Source organism: Marmota flaviventris, chromosome 6 (assembly GCF_047511675.1).
Source record: "Marmota flaviventris isolate mMarFla1 chromosome 6, mMarFla1.hap1, whole genome shotgun sequence".
NCBI lineage: Eukaryota > Metazoa > Chordata > Mammalia > Rodentia > Sciuridae > Marmota > Marmota flaviventris.
Genome location: NC_092503.1, coordinates 119,329,300 through 119,355,445, shown reverse-complemented (window position 1 = coordinate 119,355,445; position 26,146 = coordinate 119,329,300). Strand labels below are relative to the sequence as shown.

General features: G+C 58.3%; 1 protein-coding gene across 3 annotated transcripts in view; it reads left to right on the top strand.

Moving 5' to 3' along the window:
• Itpr3 (inositol 1,4,5-trisphosphate receptor type 3) overlaps window positions 1-26,146 on the top strand; it is a 63,098-nt gene that overhangs the window by 29,918 nt on the left and 7,034 nt on the right. For all 3 annotated transcript variants that reach the window (XM_027943674.2, XM_027943673.2, XM_027943675.2), the window contains exons 8-50: window positions 2,200-2,346; window positions 2,531-2,626; window positions 3,113-3,163; window positions 3,312-3,454; window positions 4,455-4,554; window positions 4,636-4,796; window positions 5,028-5,169; window positions 6,298-6,459; window positions 7,046-7,218; window positions 7,668-7,787; window positions 8,105-8,287; window positions 9,420-9,671; window positions 9,758-9,902; window positions 10,259-10,400; window positions 10,614-10,813; window positions 11,864-11,993; window positions 12,429-12,486; window positions 13,592-13,757; window positions 14,655-14,819; window positions 14,901-14,975; window positions 15,381-15,506; window positions 16,312-16,434; window positions 16,514-16,714; window positions 17,438-17,689; window positions 17,813-17,938; window positions 18,030-18,155; window positions 18,897-19,017; window positions 19,455-19,645; window positions 20,090-20,238; window positions 20,370-20,478; window positions 20,588-20,678; window positions 20,788-20,957; window positions 21,819-21,993; window positions 22,118-22,302; window positions 22,520-22,720; window positions 22,871-22,981; window positions 23,410-23,505; window positions 23,589-23,690; window positions 23,769-23,855; window positions 24,589-24,699; window positions 24,776-24,968; window positions 25,187-25,312; window positions 25,757-25,929. In XM_027943674.2, the coding sequence (XP_027799475.2) occupies window positions 2,200-2,346; window positions 2,531-2,626; window positions 3,113-3,163; window positions 3,312-3,454; window positions 4,455-4,554; window positions 4,636-4,796; window positions 5,028-5,169; window positions 6,298-6,459; window positions 7,046-7,218; window positions 7,668-7,787; window positions 8,105-8,287; window positions 9,420-9,671; window positions 9,758-9,902; window positions 10,259-10,400; window positions 10,614-10,813; window positions 11,864-11,993; window positions 12,429-12,486; window positions 13,592-13,757; window positions 14,655-14,819; window positions 14,901-14,975; window positions 15,381-15,506; window positions 16,312-16,434; window positions 16,514-16,714; window positions 17,438-17,689; window positions 17,813-17,938; window positions 18,030-18,155; window positions 18,897-19,017; window positions 19,455-19,645; window positions 20,090-20,238; window positions 20,370-20,478; window positions 20,588-20,678; window positions 20,788-20,957; window positions 21,819-21,993; window positions 22,118-22,302; window positions 22,520-22,720; window positions 22,871-22,981; window positions 23,410-23,505; window positions 23,589-23,690; window positions 23,769-23,855; window positions 24,589-24,699; window positions 24,776-24,968; window positions 25,187-25,312; window positions 25,757-25,929 (6,156 nt within the window). The remainder of the gene's footprint in view (window positions 1-2,199; window positions 2,347-2,530; window positions 2,627-3,112; window positions 3,164-3,311; window positions 3,455-4,454; window positions 4,555-4,635; window positions 4,797-5,027; window positions 5,170-6,297; window positions 6,460-7,045; window positions 7,219-7,667; window positions 7,788-8,104; window positions 8,288-9,419; window positions 9,672-9,757; window positions 9,903-10,258; window positions 10,401-10,613; window positions 10,814-11,863; window positions 11,994-12,428; window positions 12,487-13,591; window positions 13,758-14,654; window positions 14,820-14,900; window positions 14,976-15,380; window positions 15,507-16,311; window positions 16,435-16,513; window positions 16,715-17,437; window positions 17,690-17,812; window positions 17,939-18,029; window positions 18,156-18,896; window positions 19,018-19,454; window positions 19,646-20,089; window positions 20,239-20,369; window positions 20,479-20,587; window positions 20,679-20,787; window positions 20,958-21,818; window positions 21,994-22,117; window positions 22,303-22,519; window positions 22,721-22,870; window positions 22,982-23,409; window positions 23,506-23,588; window positions 23,691-23,768; window positions 23,856-24,588; window positions 24,700-24,775; window positions 24,969-25,186; window positions 25,313-25,756; window positions 25,930-26,146) is intronic.

Here is a 26,146-nt window from a genome sequence, read left to right as displayed (position 1 = left end):
TCCCCTCCTCTCCTCCCTGGCTGACCTCAGTCTTCCGTTAAGGCTGAGTCAGTGGACTGCAGTCTCTCTCCCCCACCTTGGGGCAGCCCAGATCTTTGTCCCCTCCTCTTTCCTTGCTCCACTATTCCTTCGGGTTCCCACCTGTGTCCCTCTTTGGCAAGGAGGAGGGGCTGCTGGTCCCCTGGTCCCAGACAGGCTGGTTGGGCTCTAGGAGAGGAGGGGCTTGCCAGGCCCAAGGGGGATGGGCCTGCAGGGTCAGGGCGACCTGGGACATTCAGCATACAAAGGCCAGCTCTGAGGGCGGAGAAACCCTGAAAATGAGACTTGGGGAAGGAGGGGAGTGCACAGGGTCTCAGTAACTGCAGGGGTGCAGCCAACCTGTGGGCGGCAGATGGGAGGAGCTGATTTGGGGAACAGCAGGGTGTGGGGGCCCAGCTAGGGAATCAGGCAGGTACTCCTGGCTGACACCTGTTAAAGGGACAAGTGACAGTCTTGAGAGCATGCCCATGGTGGCTCCCCTCGCCCTCCTCGGCCGGGATGCTCTTTTGGACTTCCTGGCACTGCAGCCACTTGCCCGCTCTCCTCACCCTCCCAGGCTGTCCCTGTCCACCTGTGGTCTGCCCAGATGCCGCCTCCCTCCCTCCCTCCCTTGAGTCTGTACACAGTCTGCCCTTCAGAGCCCGCCCCCTGCACCCCTCTCCCCAGAGCCCCTCTACTGACCCCGCCAGCGCCAGCCCTGACCATAGCCTCAGGAGGTGGAGCAGCGCTCAGCCTCACCAGGCGGCTCCTCCCGAGCAGCTTTGGGCGGGGAGTCTCGTCAGGACCCTGTGACTAGATTCCAGGCAACTCAGAGACTTTCCCGCCCCTGCACTCACCCTGCACTGCCTGGGCAAGGGTCACTAGATTCTGCCCCAGTGACTGTCACCATTCACTCACCCCACCCTCCCGTGGCCACTCACAGGGTTTTACTGAGTATTTTGTGTTTAGTGCCACCTTCAGTGGAGGGGAGGCTGCTAATGCCATGGTGGCCATCATCCAGAACCTTGGGTGGCAGGCTCACGGGAAGAGGAAGTGTGCAGGAGGATGGAGATGTGAGCCCGGGAACCCAGGAGGGAAAATCATGTCTCATTTGCCACTAGCTAGGGGGCCCTTGGCAGGGCATTTATCTTCTCTGAACCGAATTTCCCTACCCATAAAATGGGGAGAATGATGTCCTACTACCCAGTAGTTGTATAGACTCAGGCACGGAAGTCCTCAACAGTGTTTGCACAGGGACTGCATGGTAAGGGACAGTACTATTTCATTAAACATCTAATCCTCACAATTTCTGCAAGGAGAGCAGAATAATCCCATTTTACACAAGAGGCAGGTGAGGTTCAGAGAGGTTAAGCTGCTGGGTACAGTTGGTACACGCGTGAAATCCCAGCAACTCAGGGAGGCTGAGGCAGGAGGATCACAAGTTTGAGGCCAGCCTGGGCAACTTAGTGAGACCCTGTCTCAAAATAAAAAATAAAAAGTATTGGGGATGTAGCTCAGAGATAGAGCACCCTGGGTTCAATCCTCAGTACTTAGGAAAAACAAACAAACAAACAAAAAAAACCAAAACAGAGAGGTTTAAGGAGGTCACACAGCTTTTATAAAAACAGAGCCAGGATCTAAGCTTTGGTCTCTTTCCAAAGCTATTGAGATGGACAGGCCACACCCCCTGCCTTCTAGCTGCTCAGGGGAGGAGGAAACAATGGGCATGAACTGCCCAGATGCCGCCTCCCTCCTTCCCTCTCTCCCTCCCTTGAGTCTGCACACAGTCCACACTTCAGTCAGAGCCCGTCCCCTGCCCCCCTCTCCCCAGAGCCTCTCTGATGACATGGCTGCCCTCTCCTAGGGCAGCAAAGTCCCTAGGAGAGGGCAGCCATGGCCTGGGGTCACCAGGGGGTGGGATTCCGCCTGCCTTCTTGGAGAGGTGACTGGAGATGGCTGTTAGAGGCGAGCCAGAGCGTCTAGGGGGACAGATAGGGAGGGATGTGGTCAGGGGTGAGTTTGAACATGGCTTGGGGGTCTGTGGGGGCTGTGGACAGTGCTGGCTGTGTGGCGCTGGGCTCGGGCGGTCTGACGCTGGCCCTGGAAGCAGGAAGAAGGGCCCTGAGTCACTGAGAAGGCAGGGACAGTGTCTATCCTAAAGCCACACCGCTCCGCCTGCAGGGAGACGTGGTGCGGCTGTTCCACGCAGAGCAGGAGAAGTTCCTGACGTGTGACGAGTACAAGGGCAAGCTACAGGTGTTCCTGCGCACCACCCTGCGCCAGTCCGCCACCTCGGCCACCAGCTCCAACGCCCTCTGGGAGGTGGAGGTCAGAGCCCTGCACCCGGACCCTCCCCTCCCCTCCCCTCCGCATGCTGGAGGCTGGGCTGCTCACCCCACCCCTCCTCTGAGCCCCTCTGGAGCAAGAGGCACCCACTTGCCCAGCAACCTCCAGGCCTCCTGGGGTCTGGGCTCCGCTCCCTGGTCAGCCTCTCATCCCTGCATGTCCCCAGGTGGTCCACCACGACCCCTGCCGAGGAGGAGCTGGCCACTGGAACGGCCTGTATCGCTTCAAGCATCTGGCCACGGGCAACTACCTGGCTGCTGAGGTGAGCGGGGAGGCAGGGGCATTCTGGGAGCTCTGGCTGTGTGTGTGCCCCGGGTGCATGCGGGAGTGCATGTGCACACCTCTGTGTGCCCAGACGCCTGTGCCTGTGGGTCCTGGCTTGGCTGCATCATGCATTTATTTATCAAATATGATCAAAGAGATGTACAACTACAGGTGAGCCGGTGTATGCCGGCCACGAACCAGGCACCATTCTAGACCCTGGGGCTACTGCAGGGAGCAAAAGTAACTGTCTGTCCATATGCTTGTGTGTAGGGGACACTGGTGTGTGCTGGTTGTCTGTGTGTGTTTTCACATGTGTCTGTGGAGAGGGGCCATGAAGAGATCCCAGGGTGGCTCCTCGGGAGTGACATGGGCTTTGGGGCTGCGGTGGGCATTGTCTGCCCTCTGGGGATGACCTTGTTTTGGGTGAGGTCCTGGGAGTATAGCCTGGTGACCAGTAGCTCCCCGATCTTGTACTTGTGTCCAGGAGAACCCCAGCTACAAAGGCGATGCCTCAGACCCCAAGGCAGCAGGAATGGTGAGGACCAAGACGGGGCTGCCGAGCCCGGCAAGCGTGAGCCTGTCCTGGGGGTGGACGGGGGCAGGAGAGGCCATGGAGCCTGGGCGACAGGCTGCAGGGAGGTCTCTCAGCTGGGTTCCCAGGTGACACGGAGTTCTCACCCCAGGGGCCCCAGGGTCGTGCAGGCCGCAGGAATGCGGGGGAGAAGATCAAGTACCGCCTGGTAGCTGTCCCCCACGGCAACGACATCGCCTCGCTCTTTGAGCTGGACCCCACCACGTTGCAGAAAACTGACTCCTTTGTGCCCCGGTGGGTGCCCGCCATGTGCTTGGGGGCTGGCTGGGCCATCCTGTCCCTAGGACTCTCTGAATGTCCTGAGGTCTTTGGGGCCTCTGGGGTCCCGGCAGGTCGTGCCTCTCTGGGGGTGCAGCTCTGACCGCCATTGCTTGCCATGTGCCCAACCCTATGGCTCTGCACACAGTGGGTGCTGCCCTGGGCTGGTTCCATTATCACCAAGCCTCCTCTCCAGTGTCACTTATCCATGGCCTGCTCCAGCCAGTCTGGGTGATCAATCACAGGCTGCACCATAGTTCATCCGAGGCCCAGAAGCACTGGAAACCCAAACACTGTCTGGGGAGGTCAGGCTTCCGACCTGCAAGATTCTGCCACCCCTGAGATGACAGGACATAACATTAAGAAACTTCCAGAGCACCAGTTCAGGCCTTAGTATTTCCTAGCTCTATGCCCCCAGGCAGCTGACACATCACTCTGCCTCAGTCTTCTCATCTGTGAAGTGGGACTATCAGGTCTACCTGTCAACCAGGCTGCTGAGAGAATTAATTAAGTCACTTAATTAATTAAGTGATTAATTAATTAATTAATCACTTAATTAATCAAGTCACAATTAAGTAGACTCACATCCTTTACCTGAAACTTTTGGGGCTTGGTGCATTTTGAAATTCAAATTATTTTTCATCTCAGAAGCATGACCTTACATTTCATAATCAGAGACATGAGTAGTTATATGAATCAAATGCATCTTACAATAAATGGGATAAATAGTCTCAATAGCCTCATTTGTCCAAGTGAGTTCCAGTCCCAGGTTTACCAGAAGGCTTTGGTTGGGGAGTGCAGTGAGGCCTGTGGGCCTGGGGGTGGACAGGGGCAGGAGGGGCTGTCAGCCTGCTCCTCTCTCCCTGGGCCTCAGGCGCCCCCAGTGTCACTGGTGGGCCCTGCCCCATGGCTGTTGAGGTGTGGAGTGAGGTGGGAGGTGACTGTCACACACTCCCGCCCTCCCCCCTGCCTGCAGGAACTCCTACGTGCGCCTGCGGCACCTCTGCACCAACACGTGGATCCAGAGCACCAACGTGCCCATTGACATCGAGGAGGAGCGGCCCATCAGGCTCATGGTGTGGGCCGCCCGGGGCTGGGGGGATGGGGACAGGGCTGGAGCTTGTCCCCAGCTGCCCTGCTGATCCCTGTTCTTGCAGCTTGGCACCTGCCCCACCAAGGAGGACAAGGAGGCTTTTGCCATCGTGTCAGTGCCCGTTTCTGAGATCCGAGACCTGGACTTTGCCAATGACGCCAGCTCCATGCTGGCCAGCGCCGTGGAGAAGCTCAACGAGGGCTTCATCAGCCAGAACGACCGCAGGTGGGCTGCAGGGAAGGGTCTGGGAGCAGCTGGGAGTCCAGGGTGTGTGGGGCCTGGGGTGTTGGGGAGAGCCGGGGAGAGGGGCTGCAGGCTGGTGAGGGCTCTGTACTTGGGGCAGCAGGGCTGGCAGGTGACTGCAGGCCTTGGGCAGGGCTGGTTGCCTGCAGGTGGGCCCTGGGAAAGCTGCCTAGACTCTCCACAGCACTTGTCATCCCTCTTGTCTCTCACCAGGTTTGTCATCCAGCTGCTGGAGGACCTGGTGTTTTTTGTTAGCGACGTCCCCAACAATGGGCAGAATGTCCTGGACATCATGGTCACCAAGCCCAACCGGGAACGGCAGAAGCTGATGAGAGAGCAGAACATCCTCAAACAGGTGCTGTGTGCATGCGACCGACAGGGAGGGGCTGGGTGGTGGGGACAGGATGCCTGCTTCATGCCTTCACACATGCTGAGTGTGCCTTTTCCTGTTTCCACCTGTGGTTTCTCAGCACCCACTTTTAAAACTGATTATCAGGCCGGAGATGTGGCTCAGTGGTGGAGCACTTGCCTGACATGCACAAGGCTTGGGGCCTGCAGGAGGCACCAGGCACATGCCAGGTGCTTCCCCAAGTGCCCTCCTGTATGGACTCACTTGGTCCTCCCTGCCTGGAGGAGGCGCTATTTTCATTACCCCCATTTTACTGATAAGGAACTTGAAGCACACAGGCTGTAACTTGATCTGAGCACACAGCTTGGCAGCAGGGCCAGGATTTGAACTTAATGGATGTTGGATCCAGAACTTGTGCTTTAAAATATTTTTCTAAATTTTTACTATGAGAATTTTTAAATACTGAGGAAGTATAGTACAACGTACAATATAATGAGTATATAGTACATAGTACTATGAGCACGGTACGTCCACTCCTGGCTCTCGTTGCATTTCCAGTTTGACTTTATGTGCCTCTGCTGTGCATCCTGCCCCCTTTCCATCCATGCATTTCCAGATAGATTGCTCTTTACCCCAAAATTGCGCACCGTGCATCTCCTGATGAGGACTTGGTTCTCTATCACAGAACCATCATCACTCCTGAGACAGTTAGCAACGATTTCTAGTCCACATCAAATGTCTTGTCTTTCCTCGAAAGCGTGTTGTTTTACCCAGGATCCAACTATGGCCTTTTGCATTCCCTTTAGCTGCGTTGTCTCCTTCATTTCTCTTCTAGAAATGGTTTTCATCCACCCAGCCCCCAACTTTTAAATTTTTAAATAATTGCATTAGTTTTCTTTTTGGCAAGGAGGCGGGGGGGCTGAGGTTGGCAGTGGGATCTGGCCAGGAGTAGGGAGAGTTAGGGTGAAAATGGGGGTGATGGAGAGGGTTTGGGATTGTGGTTCAGCTTGGAATCATTTGGGGTTAACGTCAAGGGTGCCTTTGAGGACTGTCTGTTGGGGTTCGGCGTTCTTGGGGTGACTAGGGGTGTGAGCCCATGTGGGAGAATCCTTCCTCATCTTCTGTGTCCCCCAGATCTTTGGCATCCTGAAGGCCCCTTTCCGGGACAAGGGGGGTGAGGGCCCCCTGGTGCGGCTGGAGGAGCTGTCAGACCAGAAGAATGCCCCCTACCAGCACATGTTCCGCCTCTGCTACCGCGTGCTGCGGCACTCCCAGGAGGACTACCGCAAGAACCAGGTGCGCCCTGCCCCCACCTGGGTGCTCATTCACTCTGTGTTCACCTGGTGCACACTTGTGTGCCAGGCAGGGCTGGCTTCATGGGCATATGACTTGGCAGGTGATCAAAGGGCCTTGCTCTGGCTTTAGTGATATGTTGCCTTGAAATTCTTCTTCTTTTTTAAAAAAATTTTTAAGTTGCCAGTGGCTCTCTTATTTTGTTCACTTATTTATATGCATCGCTGAGGATTGAACCCAGGGCCTCATGCATGCCAGGCAAGCACTCTACCACTGAGCTACAACTCCCATCTTGAGATTCTTAATTTTTGAACAGAGTATTTACTATTTCATTTTGCACTGGGCTCCACAAATTGTGTGCTGGTCCTGCCCTCCCGGAGGTTTCCCTCTGGCTGGGAGACAGACGATGAGCTGAATAATGATATAGTAGAAAGCCACCCTTCTGCCTGGGCTGGCTATTTCTGTCACACCTCCCCCTTCTAAGGTACAGGCCCCCTGCCTGTTGGGTCCCTATCTCTGGGTCCAGGCAGTGTTCTTACCCCATGCCTTGTTGGTGGCTCCCCATGACCCCTAGCTCATCTGTCCCCAGGAGCACATCGCCAAGCAGTTTGGGATGATGCAGTCCCAGATTGGCTATGACATCCTGGCGGAGGACACCATCACGGCCCTGCTGCACAACAACCGCAAGCTGCTGGAGAAGCACATCACCAAGACCGAGGTGGAGACCTTTGTCAGCCTTGTGCGGAAGAACCGGGAGCCCAGGTGGGACTCCTCCCCTCCACCCCTGCTGCCCTCTCTCCCTTCCCCGCCCAGTGTGGAAAGTCGGCTGGTGCTGGTTGTTAAAATACTGAAACACTCCTGCACTGTTGGTAAATCATGACCTCCCCAGCCCCTCTCTGGGATCCTCCCAAATTTGGCCCAATCTAGCCACAGGAGGAGTGCCTCCTGGTGCAGCAGGAGGCCCCATACCTTCTCCAGTGACACCAGTGCCTATACTGAGCTAATGCTTAAACATTTTGAATATTGCCACTGCCTTTGTGCTTCCCCCTGCCCCTCTAGACCCCCATGTCATCTTCCCTCTGCCCCAGGGTGATGCTCATGGGCTGTGGTCAGCTGGCTCCAAAGAGGCTGCTGCTTCCAGCTGGGGAAGGGGAAGGTTTTCTCTCTGTGGCCACTGAGCCCCCTCCCTCGCCCTGATGTCACCACCCCAGGTTCCTGGACTACCTCTCAGACCTGTGTGTGTCCAACCACATCGCTATCCCCGTCACCCAGGAGCTCATCTGTAAGTGCGTGCTGGACCCCAAGAACAGCGACATTCTCATCCAGACTGAGTGAGTGGCTGCGCTGCCCTGTCCACAGCCCTTGCAGCCCACCCAGCGGCCTTAGAGCTTGGGCCCCGCTGGGGTGCAGGCGAGAGCTGGCCCCTTGCTCTCTGTGGCTCTGCCACACCCAGCTCTGTGCCTGGCACTGTGGGAGGTAGAATTCGGGCACAGAGGCGAACGAGCCACAGTCCCTGCCCTCGAGGAGCTCACAGGCTGTGCTGGGCACGGAGGTGGCAATGGGCGCCTGAGCTGGTACTCAGGGGAGAGAGCTCCGTGTGGCTCAGGAGCCCCGCTTGGCTCCGCATGACGGTGCTGTTGGTCTGCAGGCTCCGGCCGGTGAAGGAGATGGCCCAGTCGCACGAGTACCTGAGCATCGAGTACTCTGAGGAGGAAGTGTGGCTCACGTGGACCGACAAGAACAACGAGCACCACGAGAAGAGCGTGAGGCAGCTGGCGCAGGAGGCGCGGGCCGGCAACGCCCACGACGAGAACGTGCTCAGTTACTACAGGTGCTCTGCCCCTCTGCTTGTCCTGCACCCGTGGGCGATGGCTGCGGGAGGTGGTGGGGTTCTCCTGCCTCCACAGCAGTGCCTCCCTACCCTCACGCCCCTGCCCTGCACACAGCCTTCTTCCCAGGATGGTGACAGAAGGACCGCTGTCTTCTTGAGTAGCCCTGGGTGGCCTCGAGGCCAGGCTTGGCACAGCGGCCAGACTTCAGGGAAACCACATCTGTCTCCAAACATATGCACTTCATTATTATTATTTATAATTTTTTTTGTAGTTGTAGATGGACAGCATGCCTTTATTTTATTTGTGCTGAGGATCGAAACCAGTGCCTCACGTTCACGCTAGGCAAGCGCTCTACCACCCAGCTACAGCCCCGGCCCATGTACTTCATTATTTTTTAAAAATATTTTTAGTTGTAGATGGACACAATACCTTTCTTTTATTTATTTTATCAAACCCAGTGCCTCACACATGCTAGGCAGTTGCTCTGCCACTGAGCCACATCCCCAGCCCATACATATGGACTTTAAGGCATGGTGCTGGTGGCCCTCTGAGTGGCTGTTTGTAGCCCAGGCACTGTTCTGAGCACTTCCCTGAGCACACATTTATGCCTCACAGCACAGGAAGTAGGTGCCGTCATTGTGCTCAGTGTACAATGGGGAAATGAAAGAGCGGAGAGGTAAAGGAACTCTCCAGAGCTTACATAGATGTTAAGTGGGGAGCCTCGGTTCACACCAGGCTGCTGCCTCCATGGGAGGCAGTGTGGTCTCTGAGGAGGATGCAGAGGCCATGACCTCACCCACTGCAGGGCAGAGCCAAGCCTCCTACAGTGCTGCCCTGATCTCTCCCCAGCTGGTTCCTCCCACCGCACTTCCCCACGCTCTCCAGCCTTCCCCCATCTCTCAGCCACTCACTTCCTGTAAGCACCTCTCCTGGCTGAGCCAGAAAGTCCTTTTCCTCCTTAGCCAAGAAGGAATTGCAATCCTCATCATCACAGATGGGGTTCCTTCCATCTTAAGTTGTGTCCTTTCTATACAGTGGCCAATGTCCCTTAGCCACTTTACGGAGTCCTCACCAAGCCCAAGTGCTAGCAGCCCTGGTCCCCGCTGTCCTCACCATCTCTTTGTCCTGTAGGTACCAGCTGAAGCTCTTTGCTCGCATGTGCCTGGACCGGCAGTACCTGGCCATTGACGAGATCTCCCAGCAGCTGGGTGTGGACCTGATCTTCCTGTGCATGGCTGATGAGATGCTGCCCTTCGACCTGCGTGCCTCCTTCTGTCATCTGATGCTGCACGTGCACGTGGACCGGGACCCCCAGGAGCTGGTCACGCCTGTCAAGTTCGCTCGCCTCTGGACCGAGATCCCCACAGCCATCACCATCAAGGAGTGAGAGAGAGTGGTTGGGGCAGACAAGGGCAGAGGCTGGGGTGGGTGGGTCAGGGATCCTGATGCCTCTGCCCCTCCATCCCCAGCTATGATTCCAACCTCAACGCTTCCCGGGACGACAAGAAGAACAAGTTCGCCAGCACCATGGAGTTCGTGGAGGACTACCTCAACAATGTGGTCAGCGAGGCTGTGCCCTTTGCCAACGAGGAGAAGAACAAGCTGACCTATGAGGTGCGCTGGGGGCGCCCAGGGTTGGGGGTTACTGGGGCTCTGGCTTGCATCCTCACTGGGTCTCAGTCTGCACCCAGAGGTGGGTTGTAGAATCTTTGATCCCACTTTCCTCAGTGCCCCAGTAGATGGCTGGGACTCCCACAGCGGGAGCCTTCCGCTCTGATGCCTGGGGGAGGGCTGTCTCTTCCTGGTCCACTCACCTCATCAGCTTAGGGTCTGCCTTTCCCAAGAACCCATTCTCCTGGGAACCCCATCCTCATTATACCCTTTTTCTGTCTTGGCCACACCCTCCGTGAAACCACGCCTCTGCATGCATTGGCCCCACCCACCCTCACCTCAGCCCCGCCCCTTCACAGGTGGTCAGCCTGGCGCACAATCTCATCTACTTCGGCTTCTATAGCTTCAGCGAGCTGCTGAGGCTCACGCGCACGCTGCTCGGCATCATCGACTGTGTGCAGGGGCCCCCGGCCATGCTGCAGGCCTACGAGGACTCAGGCGGTGAGGCTTTGCCTGCGGGCTACCCGCTGCCCTTGGGTTCCTCAGCCCCCTCTGAGCGTGGGAAGTTCTCTCCAATCACCCTCAGCTGCCACCTGCTTCCTGTCTTTTCGAGGGGTGTCATAAACAGTGTGTGTGCTCTGCCTCTCCTGTCACATGGGGACCCTGCTGTGCACACCCTGTGACTCCCTCCTGGGCACCCTCTGTAACCCACAGGCAAGAATGTGCGGAGGTCCATTCAGGGCGTGGGACACATGATGTCCACCATGGTGCTGAGCCGGAAGCAGTCTGTCTTTGGCACTCCCAACCTGCCTGCTGGGGCCGGAGCCACTGAACCTCTGGACAGAAGCAAGTTTGAGGAGAATGAAGACATTGTGGTGATGGAGACCAAGCTGAAGATTCTGGAAATCCTGCAGGTGGCTGAGCCAAGACCATGGTGGGAGGTGTTGGGAATAGGACAGATGCAAGGAGATGCAGAGGAACCCTTTTGATCTCAGTATTTCATGCTGGAAGGTTCTACAGTGATTGCTGTCTAGCCTAGTGGTCCTCAGGGTTAGTGCCCTGGACCAGCAGCATCACCATCAGCAGGGGACTTGCTAGAAGTGCACGTTCTTAGGCTCCACTCCAGACCTACTGAATCAGGGACACTGGAGGTGTGGCCCTGGTCTATTGTGAAAAGCCCTTCAGGCGACTCCAATGGGCCTAAATCTAGGTCAATCCTCCCATTTTATGGATGAGGAAAGTAAAGGGGAAGGCGACCTTCCCAAGGTCACAGGGATTTTTGGAGCAGAGTAGAGGTGGGAGAGCCCATTTCTCTGTGAGGTAGATATGGTCATGTCTATTCTGGGTCTTGCCTGAGACTCCCTAACCACCCCAGGGGAAGGGGCTTATGGGTTTCTGAGGTCTTGTGGCCCCCAGAGGACAGGAGGGTAATGCAGTCATCGGCATGGGGGACCTATTCTGGCCAGGATCTGACTGGGGGAGTCAGAGGAGGGGCTTCTGACTCATTCTGGAAGCTGGGGCTGTCTGTATCAGGGGTGTGGCCAGAGACTCTTCATCTTGGGGATAGAGTCCAGTCAGGTGAACCTTCAAATCTTGTCTTCGTGCCTCAGTTTCTCCTCTGCTAGGGAGCCCCAGGTCTGCTTGGCTGAGCAGGATGGGAGTGCAGGAGTCGGCCCTGGACTTGGGGAGCTTCATTCGCTTTCCCATCAGTGTCCAGCCTGGCAGGAGGGCCTGGGTGGGCTGGTCGGGCACTCACTGCCTCGTGCTGGGGAGGCACCAACCGTCTCACATGCCTGTGCACTTGGGCAAGAGCATCCCTGGGAGAGGGATCTTGATTTTTTTGTTGTGACATCCGAGAAGCCCTGGAGTGCTAGAAGCCAGTCAGGGTCGCCCTCACCCCTCACGGAGCAGGCAGGCCTCCTGACCCCAGGCCGGCCCTCCCTCCGTCCTCTGCCCTTCTCCAGTTCATCCTCAACGTGCGCCTGGATTACCGCATCTCCTACCTGCTGTCGGTCTTCAAGAAGGAGTTCGTGGAGGTATTTCCCATGCAGGACAGTGGCGCCGATGGCACAGCACCAGCCTTCGACTCCACCAGTGCGTACCTGGCTTCCGCCCCACCTGCAGGCAGTGGCCCAGGGACACACGGGGTAGCGCAGACACTGGGAAGCTTCCCTTCCCCGCCCTTTCCCAGCCTAAACAGGTGGTTCCTCTCCATTGTCCCATTTGATTGCCACATGAGGGGAAGGGCAGGGATCCTTCCCTACTCCTAGGTGGGGAAACGAGGGCTGTGGGGGGCAGGATTTGCCTAAAGTCACAGCCGATCGGACTGAGCCCGGTCAGATCCCAGTCTCCTCACTCCCTGGGTGACAAGCTGCTGTGGTCCTCCCCTGCGTGATTTCCAACCCTGGAACTGCACCTGGCCTGGGAAGGGGCAGGCGGGGGGCCGCCAGCCAGCCAGTGCAGCCAGGGGGTGATTCTGCTCCCCACCCCTGTGACTTGTGCCCCACCTGCTCCTCTTACTCCCCTCAGCTGCCAACATGAACCTGGACCGCATTGGGGAGCAGGCGGAGGCCATGTTTGGAGTAGGGTGAGGCGAGGGTTGAGTGGGGGGCTGGGTGGGAGTTGGGTGGGTGATGAGGACTCAGGCCTGATGCCTGCTCCTGGGGCAGTCAGGGTTTCTGGGGCTGGGTGCTGGCTGCTCCCTCTTCCTTTGCAGACCCTCACCAGTGTGCACCCTCTGACCCTCCCCTGCCTGCCCAGCCCCAGCCATGTAGGGACCACCTGGGTCTCAGTCATCCTGGTCATTCCCCTGCCTCCCATCAGGGCTGCTGTGCCTCTACTTGTGCATCAGGAATTGGGTCGGGTGACTGGCAAATGTCCTCCTGTCCCTTAGCAGGGAGGGCCTCTGGGGGTTTTGCAACCTGCCCCACCCCCATGCTGGTGGTCTGGGATGGGCCGGGACACGGGGAGCTCCTGCCATTTGTGAGCTCTACCCTCCTTGAGGTCTAGTGTAGCCCGCGGGCCCCTTCTCAGGACAGTGTTTTACATTCATAAAATAAAGCACATTAAATTACAAAGGAAACCTATGGCAGTTGAGAAGCAGTTATCAAAATATTGAAGCAAACCAAGTTGAAGTGACAGTTATATATGGGCCTCTTTATTAACACATTAAATAGCACGCTGCGCCGGTGGGTGTAATTAGCGCCGTCACTTCGAAGCAGTGGTGAATGTAAACAATATTTCACAATTTCTGTTAACAACTCTGAGGTGATGTGAAAACATCTGTTGATTTTCATTGGTGACAAACTCATGAAATACGGCTAGTATTTCCTCATGGAAGGAAGTGTTCCATTTTGGTTAGAGATTGGTAAAAATAAAGATCATGTTTTCCCACTTCTGTTCCATCTAAATCCTCTTGGGTGGGGTGGTGAGGTCTGTGGGTCCCATTAGAAGGGTTCCCTGCTTAATCCAGGGAGGTCCTGAGGGAGCCCAGGGGACACAGATCCCTCGAGGGCCTCAGGCCAGGGGCTGTTTGCACACAGGTGGGAAAAACATCAGTATCTTGAACAAATGTCACACTGGGTGCTGCGTCTGCTGAATGGGGGTAGAAAGCGTGCTTGTGCCAGGCCTGGGTCCCTCGGGAGGCAGGTGTGTGCCAGCACACCGACGCCCCGGCACCCTGGTGTCCGCAGGAAGACCAGCAGCATGCTGGAGGTGGACGACGAGGGTGGCCGCATGTTCCTGCGTGTGCTCATCCACCTGACCATGCACGACTACGCACCGCTGGTCTCGGGAGCCCTCCAGCTGCTCTTCAAGCACTTCAGCCAGCGACAGGAGGCCATGCACACCTTTAAGCAGGTGACGGAGGATCCCCTGGCCCTGCCTGCACTGCGTCCTGGGCCTACCTGGGCAACTGGGGGTTCAGTGATTAAGGAGCTCACAGCTCAGGGGAACTTGGGGTACATATTTGGGTTTCCAGCCTTGCTGAGCTCCTTCAACACAAGGACTGAGTTGTGGCCACCTTTGTCCCTCCCGGCCTGGCTCAGTGCCTGCCCCTTCTTATGCTGCGGGCAGCCCTTGATAGTGTGCAAACTCTATTACGCACATCAGTGCTGATGCCGAACCCTGCCTGGCTCGCAGGCAGCCCTAGCCGAGTGCCTGGTGTTTGTGACTGACGTCACGGCCCCTTGACAGCTCCCTGTGAGAGACCTGTGCCAGGTGGGGTTGGTGGTTGACAAGCGCTCACTTGACGTCTCATTCTGTCCTGGAATTCTCACAGTAGCCTGACAGTATGGCACCACTGTCATTCCTTTTTTTGAGGGGGGTGGAAGTCGAGGCTCAGGGAGTCTTTCATCCTGGCCTCCTGGCCCAGAGTGAGAGGGGCGGGAGTTAGACGCAGGCCCCCCTCTTTCAGCCAGTGATCATCGATACGGATACACTTTGCCGGGCCTGTGGAAGGTCTGGTGAGCTAATGACAGGCCACAGTAATAGTGACATGAGTCAGAGCAGCTGAAGCCAGGTGACGTGGCAGTGCAGGCAGAGTGCCCTTGGCTCCAGAGAAGGCTTCCTGGAGGTGGTGGGCTTGTGGCAGGATGGCAAATGGGAGCAGGATTTGGCTTGATGGAGAAGAACAGGTGGTGGTGGGTGGCACTGGGAGAGGCATCACTAGGTGGGTGACACTAGGGAAGGCCCTGGGGTTCTCCAGGTGGACCTGGAGGTGCCCATCCACCAGCCAAGACCATCCCCCACCTTCAGGTGCAGCTGCTGATCTCGGCCCAGGACGTGGAGAACTACAAGGTGATCAAATCAGAGCTGGACCGGCTGCGGACGATGGTGGAGAAATCGGAGCTATGGGTGGACAAGAAGGGCAGTGGCAAGGGCGAGGAGGGGGAGGCAGGCACCGCCAAGGACAAGAAGGAGGTGAGCCTGGTGGCGGGAAGCTGGGGTGGGGAGCCCGGGAGAGCCGGGCCTGGCTGACCCCGATCCTGTCTGTGTCCCCAGCGGCCCACGGACGAGGAGGGCTTTCTGCATCCACCAGGGGAGAAGAGCAGTGAGAACTATCGGATCGTCAAGGGCGTGAGTGGCAGAGGGTCCCTGAGGATCTGGGCTCTGCAGACCTCTGTGCCCCAAGGCTTCAGCTGGTTGGCTCTTCAGCCTCGCCCTCCTGGCCCTCCAGATAGATAGCTTCCAGCTTTTCTGGCATGTTCAAAACAACCCTGCCAAGGTCCAGATGGAATTATTTTAAAGCCGAAGGAATTTAATGAAATTCCATTTCACAGTCATATTGTTCTATTTATTTTATGGGTGGAATTGGGGTTTTTAGTGCTTCCCTGGCTTGTTGTGATGGACTGATTCAACAGCTGTGACCTCCTTCCCCCTTCCTGTCCTGGATGAGGCTGGGACTTGGTCATGGAGGCCTGGGCAGACGGGTCCTGGGGAGGGGAGAAGGGCTTTGGGCCCACTTGTCTCCCCCTACCCCAGATCCTGGAGAGGCTGAACAAGATGTGTGGGGTCGGGGAGCAGATGAGGAAGAAGCAGCAGCGGCTCCTCAAGAACATGGATGCCCACAAGGTCATGCTGGACCTGCTGCAGATCCCCTATGACAAGGTGACCCTGACCTCTGACCTCTGGCTCCAGGGCCCAGCTCCATCCTGAACCCTGACCCAGTCCAAGTTGTGCACTGGTCCCCACTGCTGACCTAACTCAGCCTCACCCTGACCTTTGACTCTGTCCTGTGCCCCGACTTACCTTGACCCTGAGTCCACTCTTAGTATCCTCTCACCTTTGCCCTTCCACCCCTCATCCTGATCCACCTTGATGTTGATTTGACCCAGCCTCATCCCACTTCATAATCTGACCCCGATTTCCTTCCCCTCTTCTAGGCTAACCCTGATTATCACAGTTCCATCTCAACCTTTGACCTTTAGCTCCTTAACTTCACTATATTGACCCTGGTTTGACCCATCCTCTCCTTGACCTGTGATATCAGCTCTGATCTTGTCCCAAACCCTGCTTTTGATTTCCTACCCCAGCATCATCTGGACATCTTCCCCTGATCTGTCCCCAGGCCCACTGGGCCCCTGACCCCAGTCTTAGCCTCATCCTGAGTTCTGACCCTCACCTTAGCTGCTGTTGATCTTGATAGGTTCCTAGATCCATCCTGACTCTGAGTGTGACATCACCGGCTCTTCTTGACCCTGACCCCTTTGCCCTCTCCCTGCCCTCCAGCGGCACCTCCCCCTCTGTTCCTCAGCCCCTCACTCTTTTCCATCCTGGCCTCGAGGCCCAGCTCCCACTCTGGCCTCCTCGTGAGCCCCATCCCAAACCCTGACCACACCGTGCCTGTCCAGCTTGGGCCCAGGCTCCCTTGCTCCTTGGTGGGCCCAGCACGCTCTCCCCTTCCCACGCCCAGAGCGACACCAAGATGCTGGAGATCCTGCGCTACACACACCAGTTCCTGCAGAAGTTCTGCGCGGGGAACCCCGGCAACCAGGCCCTGCTGCACAAGAACCTGCACCTCTTCCTCACGCCGGGGGTGAGGGCACGGGGGGAGCACGGGGGCAGGTGGGGCACGGTGTCCAGACCCTTCCTGACCCCTGACCATCCTGGCACAGCTCCTGGAGGCGGAGACCATGCAGCACATCTTCCTCAACAACTACCAGCTGTGCTCTGAGATCAGCGAGCCCGTGCTGCAGCACTTCGTGCACCTACTGGCCACCCACGGGCGCCACGTGCAGTACCTGGACTTCCTGCACACCGTCATCAAGGCCGAGGGCAAGTACGTCAAGAAGTGCCAGGACATGATCATGACCGAGGTGAGGGCGGGCGCGGGGAGGTGCCGGGAAATGGGGCGGCGGGCTGCAGAGTTAGGAGTCCGACAGGGTTGGGAGGCGCTGGAGGGAGAACTAAGGCTGCGTGTCTGGTAGAACTCAGGCGTTTGATGCACAGTGGGTACTCAACAAATACCTGCTCACTGAAGGCTTGCAGCCTGCGGGGCTGAGTCTACATCTGGGACAGCCGTGGTCTCTGCCCTGGAGCATCTTGCAGTGTGGGACAGGGAAGAAGGGAGTCACCGCAGCAAGAGTAGAGACGTCAGAAATGAGGCTGGGGGGCTGGAAGTGTTTGCAGTGCTAACTGCTAATTGCCATTACTATTTCACATAATTGCTGCCACAGAGGGACACAGTGTGTGCTCTGTGAGGGTTTTGATTACCCGCTGTGGGAGCCCAGGGGAGGGAGGGGTCAGCCCAGGGTGAGAGTAGAGGGGTGGTCTCTGAGACCAGCATGGGTGGGGCATCTTTCCCACAGTGGGGAGGGGGGCTTTCCGGGTCCTGGTGAGTGTTTCTGATGACCGAGGGCCTGAGCTGTCAGTCAGAGCTTCCAGAATGCAGGCAGGGGAGGGTTTTCCTGGTGCTGGGCAAACGCTGGGTCTGGGTCCCTGGAAAACCGCTGGGTTTTCTCCCTGGAAAGCGCAGAGCGGGGCAGGGCCAGGGCCTGCTGGACTGAGGGGTCTGATGCCTGCCCACCTCCCACCTGCAGCTGACGAATGCAGGCGACGACGTGGTCGTGTTCTACAATGACAAGGCCTCACTGGCCCACCTGCTGGACATGATGAAGGCCGCCCGAGATGGCGTGGAGGACCACAGCCCCCTCATGTACCACATCTCCCTGGTGGACCTGCTGGCCGCCTGCGCCGAGGGCAAGAACGTCTACACTGAGATCAAGTGCACCTCCTTGCTGCCGCTGGAGGACGTGGTGTCCGTGGTGACCCATGAGGACTGCATCACCGAGGTGGGGAGGAAGGGGGTGAGGTAGACAGCCACCACGAGGCCAGGGGTGGAGTGGGCATCGCATAAGCGGGAGGTCCTGGGCCCAGCCCCACTGGCTCCTGACCCTTGCCCACCCACTGCCCAGGTGAAGATGGCCTATGTGAACTTCGTGAACCACTGCTATGTGGACACGGAGGTGGAGATGAAGGAGATCTATACCAGCAACCACATCTGGACACTCTTTGAGAGCTTCACCCTGGACATGGCACGGGTGAGTGGGGGCTGGGGGGCCGGGGCAGCCTCCCACCAGGGAGTGAAGGGATCCCCGTGAGGACCGCTGGGACCCCTCTCTCCTCTCCCAGGTCTGCAGCAAGCGTGAGAAGCGCCTGGCAGACCCCACCCTGGAGAAGTACGTGCTGACCGTGGTGCTGGATACCATCAACGCCTTCTTCAGCTCCCCGTTCTCGGAGAACAGCACCTCGCTGCAGGTGAGCCTCTTAGTGCCAGTGGACGGGGCTGGCTGGGGTGTAGGGAAGTGGGGATGAGAATGGAGGGTTTGGAGCACAGGCCTGTAATCCTCGTGACTCGGGAGGCTGAGGCAGGAGGATCCCGAGTTCAAAGCCAGCCTCAGCAACTTAGTGAGGCCTTAAGCAACTCAGGGAGACCCTGTTTCCAAATAAAATATAAAATACGGCTGGGGATGTGGCTCAGTGGTTTAGTGCCCTTGGGTTCAATCCCCAGTACCAAAAAAGAAAAACAAAAAAGAAAAGAAAAAAAGAAAAAGAAAGTGTACCTTCTAACGACTTTTGGCTTTTGAACTATGTAAATACATCATTTTTCCCCTTTAATTAACTTATTTAAGAATTTTGGGGTGGGGCTGGGGATATAGCTCAGTGGTACAGTGCTTGCCTAACATGTGCAAAGCCCTGAGTTCAGTCCTCAGCACCACCAAAAAAGAAGTTAAGTTAGTAAAAATTAGTAAAAAAAAAAAAGGTACAAAAGAGTAAGTGATGTGACTGTGAGCCCAGATTTGGACCTTATGGAGTAACTCAGCTGCTGTGTACGTTGGCCAGAACATTTAGGGATTGGGGTTTGGGAATTGGGGATGACTCTGTTGGGTGCAGATGTAGGTGGTGGCTAATGAAGGCTCAGTCCTTGGACCCTGGCCACTGGGCCGGGGCCTTCCCAGGGGAGGGTGGCTGAGCGAGGGGTCGTGTGGCCTCTTGTAGACACACCAGACGATCGTGGTGCAGCTGCTGCAGTCCACCACGCGGCTGCTTGAGTGCCCATGGCTGCAGCAGCAACACAAAGGCTCCGTGGAGGCCTGCATCCGCACCCTCGCCATGGTGGGTGAGTGTGCCAGGCGCGGGCCAGCTCCAGGCCACTGTTCCCTCCTTTCACCACAGGGGCACCTGCCTCACAGCACCTCACCCTAACCACTCCCATCACCTGCTCCCAGGTGATTCTGTAAGTCCTTCTGGATGTCTACCTGGCATCCCAGCAATTAAGAGAAGCTGTTTTCTCCTTGAGTCAGCTCCCCAGAGGAACAGCGCAGTGACATTCCCCAACTCGAGTTGTGTGTGTGTGCGCATGTGCAAATGATCTCAGGCAGAGGGAGCCAGTCTGTGGTTAGGAATAGGTGGAGAAGAGGCAGTAGTGGGCAGAATCAGAGACACTCGGGTGGGAGCCAGGGCGGGATCCTCGCACCTTGGTTTGGTTTGTCCTGTCCCACCATGTGGCAGCTCCTGGCAGCCTGAGCCTGGCCTCCAGTCCCTCCCCTCCCCCAGCTAAGGGCCGGGCCATCTTGCTGCCCATGGACCTGGACGCCCACATCAGCTCCCTGCTCAGCAGCGGAGCCAGCTGTGCCGCCGCCGCCCAGCGGAACGCCTCCAACTACAAGTCGGCCACACGGGCCTTCCCCCGGGTCACCCCCACCGCCAACCAGTGGGACTACAAGAACATCATCGAGAAGCTGCAGGTGGGAGTGGGTGCCTGGCCTCCTATGAAGGGCCGCACCCTGTGGCCAGGGACTGAGGTGTCAGCAGAGCCCAGAGGCGAGTGGGTAGGGCCGGAGCTCCTGGAGGGTCGGGACCACCTCTCAACAGCACCTTCCTGTGTGTCCACGGTTCTCTCTTGTTGTCTGTGGAGGGAGCATGGGGAGTGGGGTGGGGGTGGCTATTGTTTCCACATGGAGGGAGACTGAGGCTCAGAGAGGGCAAGGAGTTGATGCAAGGCCACACGGAACTAGAAGGAGATAAGTCGGGTCTTGGGGATCTCAGCCAGGCTCTCAGGGAGTCTGGAGGTGCAGGGCCCTCCGACAGGCGCAGGCCCGTCTGCAGGGCTGTTTGGTGTTTAGGTGGGGGAGGGGTGGTCAGGCCCTGACCCTCTCTTGAGCGACGGTGACCCTGCCTGGCCCTTCCAGGACATCATCACGGCCCTGGAGGAGAGGCTGAAGCCGCTGGTGCAGGCAGAGCTGTCTGTGCTGGTCGACGTCCTGCACTGGCCCGAGCTGCTCTTCCTGGAGGGCAGTGAGGCCTATCAGCGCTGTGAGAGCGGGGGCTTCCTGTCCAAGTGAGTGGGACTCTGGGACACCGTGGCATGGTGGCCTGGGCCAGGGGAGGGTCTGGTGGGGACCGGATGGGCCCTGGTTGGGGAGGTGGCTGGAGAGAGGGAGGCCCCCTGAGCCGCCCTCACTGGTCCAGGCTGATCCAGCACACGAAGGACCTCATGGAGCCCGAGGAGAAGCTGTGCATCAAGGTGCTGCGGACCCTGCAGCAGATGCTGCTCAAGAAGAGCAAGTACGGGGACCGGGTGAGTGCTGGGCTGGGGCGCACCAGGGGGGCTGGACACCGGCAGGCCAGGCCCAGGGTGCAGGGGTGCGGGAGGACCCTCGGGCAACCTCACTCCCGTCCTCCCCCAGGGCAACCAGCTACGCAAGATGCTGCTACAAAACTACCTCCAGAACCGGAAGTCCAGCTCTCGGGGGGACCTTCCAGACCCCATGGGCACTGGTCAGTGCTGCCTTCTCCTGTGTCTCTGGGTGGCCTGTTCTCCCAGTCCTGGGCCCTTCCCCCCACACCCCTGCCCACCAGCTTTCCCTCAAGTGAGTCCCCACCCCAGGTCTGGACCAAGACTGGTCAGCAATCGCTGCCACCCAGTGCCGGCTGGACAAGGAGGGGGCCACCAAGCTGGTGTGTGACCTCATCACCAGCACCAAGAATGAGAAGATCTTCCAGGAGAGCATTGGTCTGGCCATCCGCCTGCTGGATGGGGGCAACACCGAGATCCAGGTGTGCAGTGGGCGGGGACCGCACCTCTACCTCCTCTGGGTGGCATGTGCAATTGAGGAGGCGGGTCACTGAGGCTTGGGGGCTTGGCTGCAGGCCTGGGTGCTGGTGGCCACCCAGGATGTCTCCACCTCCCCCATGTGCACCCCTTTCTCCCTGAACCAGGCCTGAGCACTCTCCTCACTGCCCACCCCCACGGTGTCCCCCCATCCTGGCCTCTCAGCCTCTCCCAGGCCTCCTTGCCTCCCTCCTCTCCCACAGCCTCCAGGTCTGGCTCCTCCACAGGCCCTCCCCACTTAGCCTCACCATCCCAACACTCACCATTTGATAAATAACTGGTGAGCGCCATCTGTGTGCCTGACAGTGGTCTAGACAATGAGGGTTTACCAGCAAGAGACAAAATCTGCATTCTCTTGGTGCTCAAGTCCTAGAGAGGACACGGGTGATGAGTTAACTGCATGCAGGATGGAGGGCGTGGCTCAGGCCAGGGGCTCTGGGGTGCAGGCATGGGGTTATGTTAAAGGGAGTGGCAGGCCAGGCCCCAGAGGGCACAGGAATGGGGACCTGAGGTGAGCCTGGGAATACCTGGGGAGACTCTGGGTGAATGGGCACCTGTGCAAGGGTGGAAGAGGAGGAGGAGGGTGGGGCCATCACATGGGGGAGGCCATGACTTTTCTTAGGGGCCTTCCCTGTCCCCCTCTGATGCCCCTACCTGCTCTGCGGGCCTCAGTCCCAGGGCAGGAGTGTCTCTGCTTCCCCCGCTTCAGTGTGCTGGAACTGGGCCTGGCTCTCAGTGGCCCTGGGTCTGGCCTCTGAGAGCCAGGCCCAGTGCTGAGGCTGTTCCCCTCCACTGTCCACCTCCAGAAGTCCTTCTACAACCTGATGACAAGCGACAAGAAATCAGAGCGCTTCTTCAAGGTCCTGCATGACCGCATGAAGCGGGCCCAGCAGGAGACCAAATCCACAGTAGCCGTCAACATGAATGACCTGGGCAGCCAGTCCCGTGAGGACCGTGAGCCGACAGACCCCACTGCCAAAGGTCAGGGGTGCAAAGCAGGGGCACAGGGTACATGGTGGCGGGGGGCTCAGGCAAGGGACAGGCAAGGTGAGGGTGAGGGGTTGGCAGCTCCCAGAGGCCCAGCCCCACCTGGTCTCCCCCGCAGGCCGAGTGGCCTCCTTCTCCATGCCTGGCTCCTCGTACCGCTATTCCCTGGGCCCCAGCCTGGGCCGGGGGCACGAGGCGGGTGAGCGCGTGCAGAGCAGCGAGATGGGCCTGTCTGTGCTCATCATGCAGCCCATCCTGCGCTTTCTGCAGCTGCTGTGCGAGAACCACAACCGCGACCTGCAGGTGAGCACCTGACCTACACCTGCCCCGGCCCTCTGTCCAGCCAGCCCCTGGGCCCTGCCTGCTCCCTGGCCGTGCCCTGTGGCTGGTGCCCATCGTCTGGCTGGCCACCATGCTCTATGCTGGCAATTCCCCTGCCCCTGTGGCACACAGGACCATGGTCCTCAGATGGGCCTCCCCCAGCAGCTGGAGCCCCGCCGTGCCCATCTGTGTTCTGCAGAATTTCCTGCGCTGTCAGAACAACAAGACCAACTACAACCTGGTGTGCGAGACGCTGCAGTTCCTGGACATCATGTGCGGCAGCACCACTGGGGGCCTGGGGCTGCTGGGGCTCTACATCAATGAGGACAATGTGGGCCTTGTCATCCAGACCTTGGAGACCCTCACTGAGTACTGCCAGGGCCCCTGCCACGAGAACCAAGTGAGCTGCCTGGCCGGGTGGGCGGCAGTTGGGGTGGCAGGTGACCGTGTAGGTGGGCGGAGCCGGTGGGGTAGGGAAAGAGGCTGAGGCCGCTGAAGCCACCACAGTTCCTAGGGGTCTGGACCCTGTGTCTCCCACTGCTTCCTTTAGACCTGCATCGTGACGCACGAGTCCAATGGCATAGACATCATCACAGCACTGATTCTCAATGACATCAGCCCCCTGTGCAAGTACCGGATGGATCTGGTGCTGCAACTCAAGGTGAGGCCCGTGGCAGGCTCACGTGAGCATGCCCAGGCGGATGCCTGTGCACATGTGTGTGTGGCTTAGCATTGAGTGTGCATAGTGGAGTGGAGTGGGGGCATTGTGTGTGTGTGTGAGTGTGTCATGATGTGCACACACATGCCTATAATATGTGCACATTTACATTCCTCAAGAGTACATGTGAGCAAACATGCTGGGTTCACACTGAAGAGGCAGGTGCATTCTGGGTTCACCCAAGGACTTCCTGTGTGCTGGCTGTTTGGGGGTTGGTGTGCATTTTTCACAGGGTGGGGTGAGCACAGGCCTGGGTGGGGGATGGGAAGGGCATGGCACATCTTGGGGACTGGCTAGTGTGAGGAAAGGTTGTTGGGGGTGTGGAGGGTGCTCTCAGACTGGGGCCTGCTTCCCTGGCCTTTCCCACCCAGGACAATGCGTCCAAGCTGCTCCTGGCTCTGATGGAGAGCCGCCATGACAGTGAAAATGCCGAGCGCATCCTCATCAGCCTGCGGCCCCAGGAGCTGGTGAGGGGGGCAGGTGGGATGACAGCCCTGGGCAGGGTGTGCTGGGCAGGAGGAGGGCCTTCAAGCAGGCGCTGCCCCTCCAGGTGGACGTCATCAAGAAGGCCTACCTGCAGGAAGAGGAGCGGGAGAATTCGGAGGTGAGCCCGCGTGAAGTGGGCCACAACATCTACATCCTGGCCCTACAGGTACTGACCCCACCTGGCCCCACCCCTGCGGCTATGCCCCCATAGACCCTGCCAATAACCACGCTGCCCTCTTCTTAGCTTTCCAGGCACAACAAACAGCTGCAGCACCTGCTGAGACCCGTGAGGCGCATCCAAGAGGAGGAGGCTGAGGGCATCTCTTCAATGGTGGGTGTACTGGGAAAGTAGGGGTGGGTGGGGCTTAGACCTAGGAACTGGGACTCAGGCCTAGCAGGTTGGCCTGGCGGGAGATTGGATGGCCTCTATCTGGGGGCCTGGTTGGGGTGAGGGCTGAGGTGGGAATTTGGGAAGAGCAAGGTATAGGGCCTGGAACCAAGAGGAGAGGCTTGGTACTAGGGAGGAGCTTGGAGCCGAGTTGGGCTACAACTTGGGGTCAAGGCTTGGGATGGGAGTTGGCCAGATAAAACCTGGATTTAAAAGTAGAAGCAAGCTGACACTGTGGAGCACCAGTGTAATCCAGTGACTTGGAAGGCTGAGGCAGGAGGATTGCAAGATCAAGGCCAGCCTCAGAAATTTATAAATAAAAAATAGAAATGTCTGGAGATGTAGCTCAGTGGAATAGCACCCCTAGGTTCAATCCCAGAGCTGGAAAAAAAAATTTGCACGTAATACCAGGGTGGATCTGGGGTGGGTCTGGTCACACCTGGACATGACTGAAGGTGCCCATTGTCCTGTAGGAGTCTCTGGCTGTGGTTCTTTTACCTCTAGATGCTCTGAGCTGGATCCTAGTTGGGAAGGCCTGGTCTGGGCTGCTGCAGGGGCAGGGGGCATTCCTTGGGGTTTAGTTGGAACTGGGACTCAGGCCTAGCAGGTTGGGGTCGGTGCCAGGCCTGGCTGTGGGAGCTGTGGGGCCTGACCAGGGCACCCTCCCTGACCTCAGCTCAGCCTCAACAACAAGCAGCTGTCACAGATGCTCAAGTCCTCAGCGCCTGCTCAGGAGGAGGAGGAGGACCCCCTGGCCTATTACGAGAACCATACCTCACAGATTGAGGTGAGCCCAGAGGGCACTGGGGCTGGGCTGAGGGAGGGCCTCGCCCAGGTGTGACTCGGGGCCTGTGTGCACCCAGATCGTGAGACAGGACCGCAGCATGGAGCAGATCGTGTTCCCAGTGCCCGGCATCTGCCAGTTCCTGACGGAGGAGACCAAGCATCGGCTCTTCACCACTACGGAGCAGGACGAGCAGGGCAGCAAAGTGAGCGACTTCTTCGACCAGTCCTCCTTCCTGCACAACGAGATGGAGTGGCAGCGCAAACTCCGCAGTAAGGACCTGGCGGGGCAGAGCAGGGCAGGCGGCCCCCGCGCCCCTCGCTGAGGCTCCCTAGGCCCCCCTGGCACCCCACCCCCACCCTGGAGAGGGGCTCTTCCAATCACAGCTCTCTCCAGAGTGGGGTCTGGAGCTTGGAGGGCCCCCCGTGGAGTGGGGTGGGCAGGTGTCAGCGAGAGACCCCCTTCCACCAGCGTGCTACACCCTCCCCAGGCATGCCGCTGATCTACTGGTTCTCCCGCCGCATGACCCTGTGGGGCAGCATTTCCTTTAACCTGGCGGTGTTCATCAACATCATCATCGCCTTCTTCTACCCTTATGTGGAGGGGGCATCCACAGGTGAGGACCAGGGGTCAGTCAGCAGGGCCTGGGAGTCCACTGTGGCCCTCCTCGGGCTAGGCCAGAGCCTCAGGGCCAGCCAGGCTCTGAGGGGACCAGGTGCAGACCGGGAGGAAACGCCCTGCACTGCCCTCTGGGCTCGTGGGCCATCCTGGGGAGTCAGGTGTGGCCCGAGGGACAGGCAGCATCTTTGGTCTCCTGGGAGGTGGCACATGGACATGCAGGCATACACACAACCATGTGAGCCAGAGCCTGATGTGGAGGCTGCAGCTGGATAGGGCACCTCCCCTGGGCCCAGAGATGCAGGAGTAAAGGAGGCTAAAACCAGGCAACGGGAACTTAAAAGGAAAGGTTTTCAGAACCGGGAGAGCCTTGGGTTCCTGGGACCTGCGTCGGGCCGGGGTGGGGGTGCACGAGCCCTGTTCACCCCTGCTGCGCCCCCAGGTGTGCTGGGTTCCCCGCTCATCTCGCTGCTCTTCTGGATCCTCATCTGCTTCTCCATCGCGGCTCTGTTCACCAAGCGCTACAGCGTCCGTCCCCTGATTGTGGCGCTCATCCTGCGCTCCATCTACTATCTGGGCATTGGGCCCACGCTCAACATCCTGGGTGCCCTCAACGTGAGTGCCCGAGGGAGCCCCTCCCTCAGTCAGACCCGGGGCTGGCTTGCTGTTCCCAGGCCTGCTCTGCTCCACATCCCTTCTCTGTTGGAGTCCCAGGCTCACTGCAGACCAGTGGTTAGGTCCATTCTGTACCTTTTCTCTCTCCCTCTGCAGCTGGGGGAATCTGGTACTCAGAGACAGACAGACAGACAGGAAGCACTTTGGAGCAGTGGCT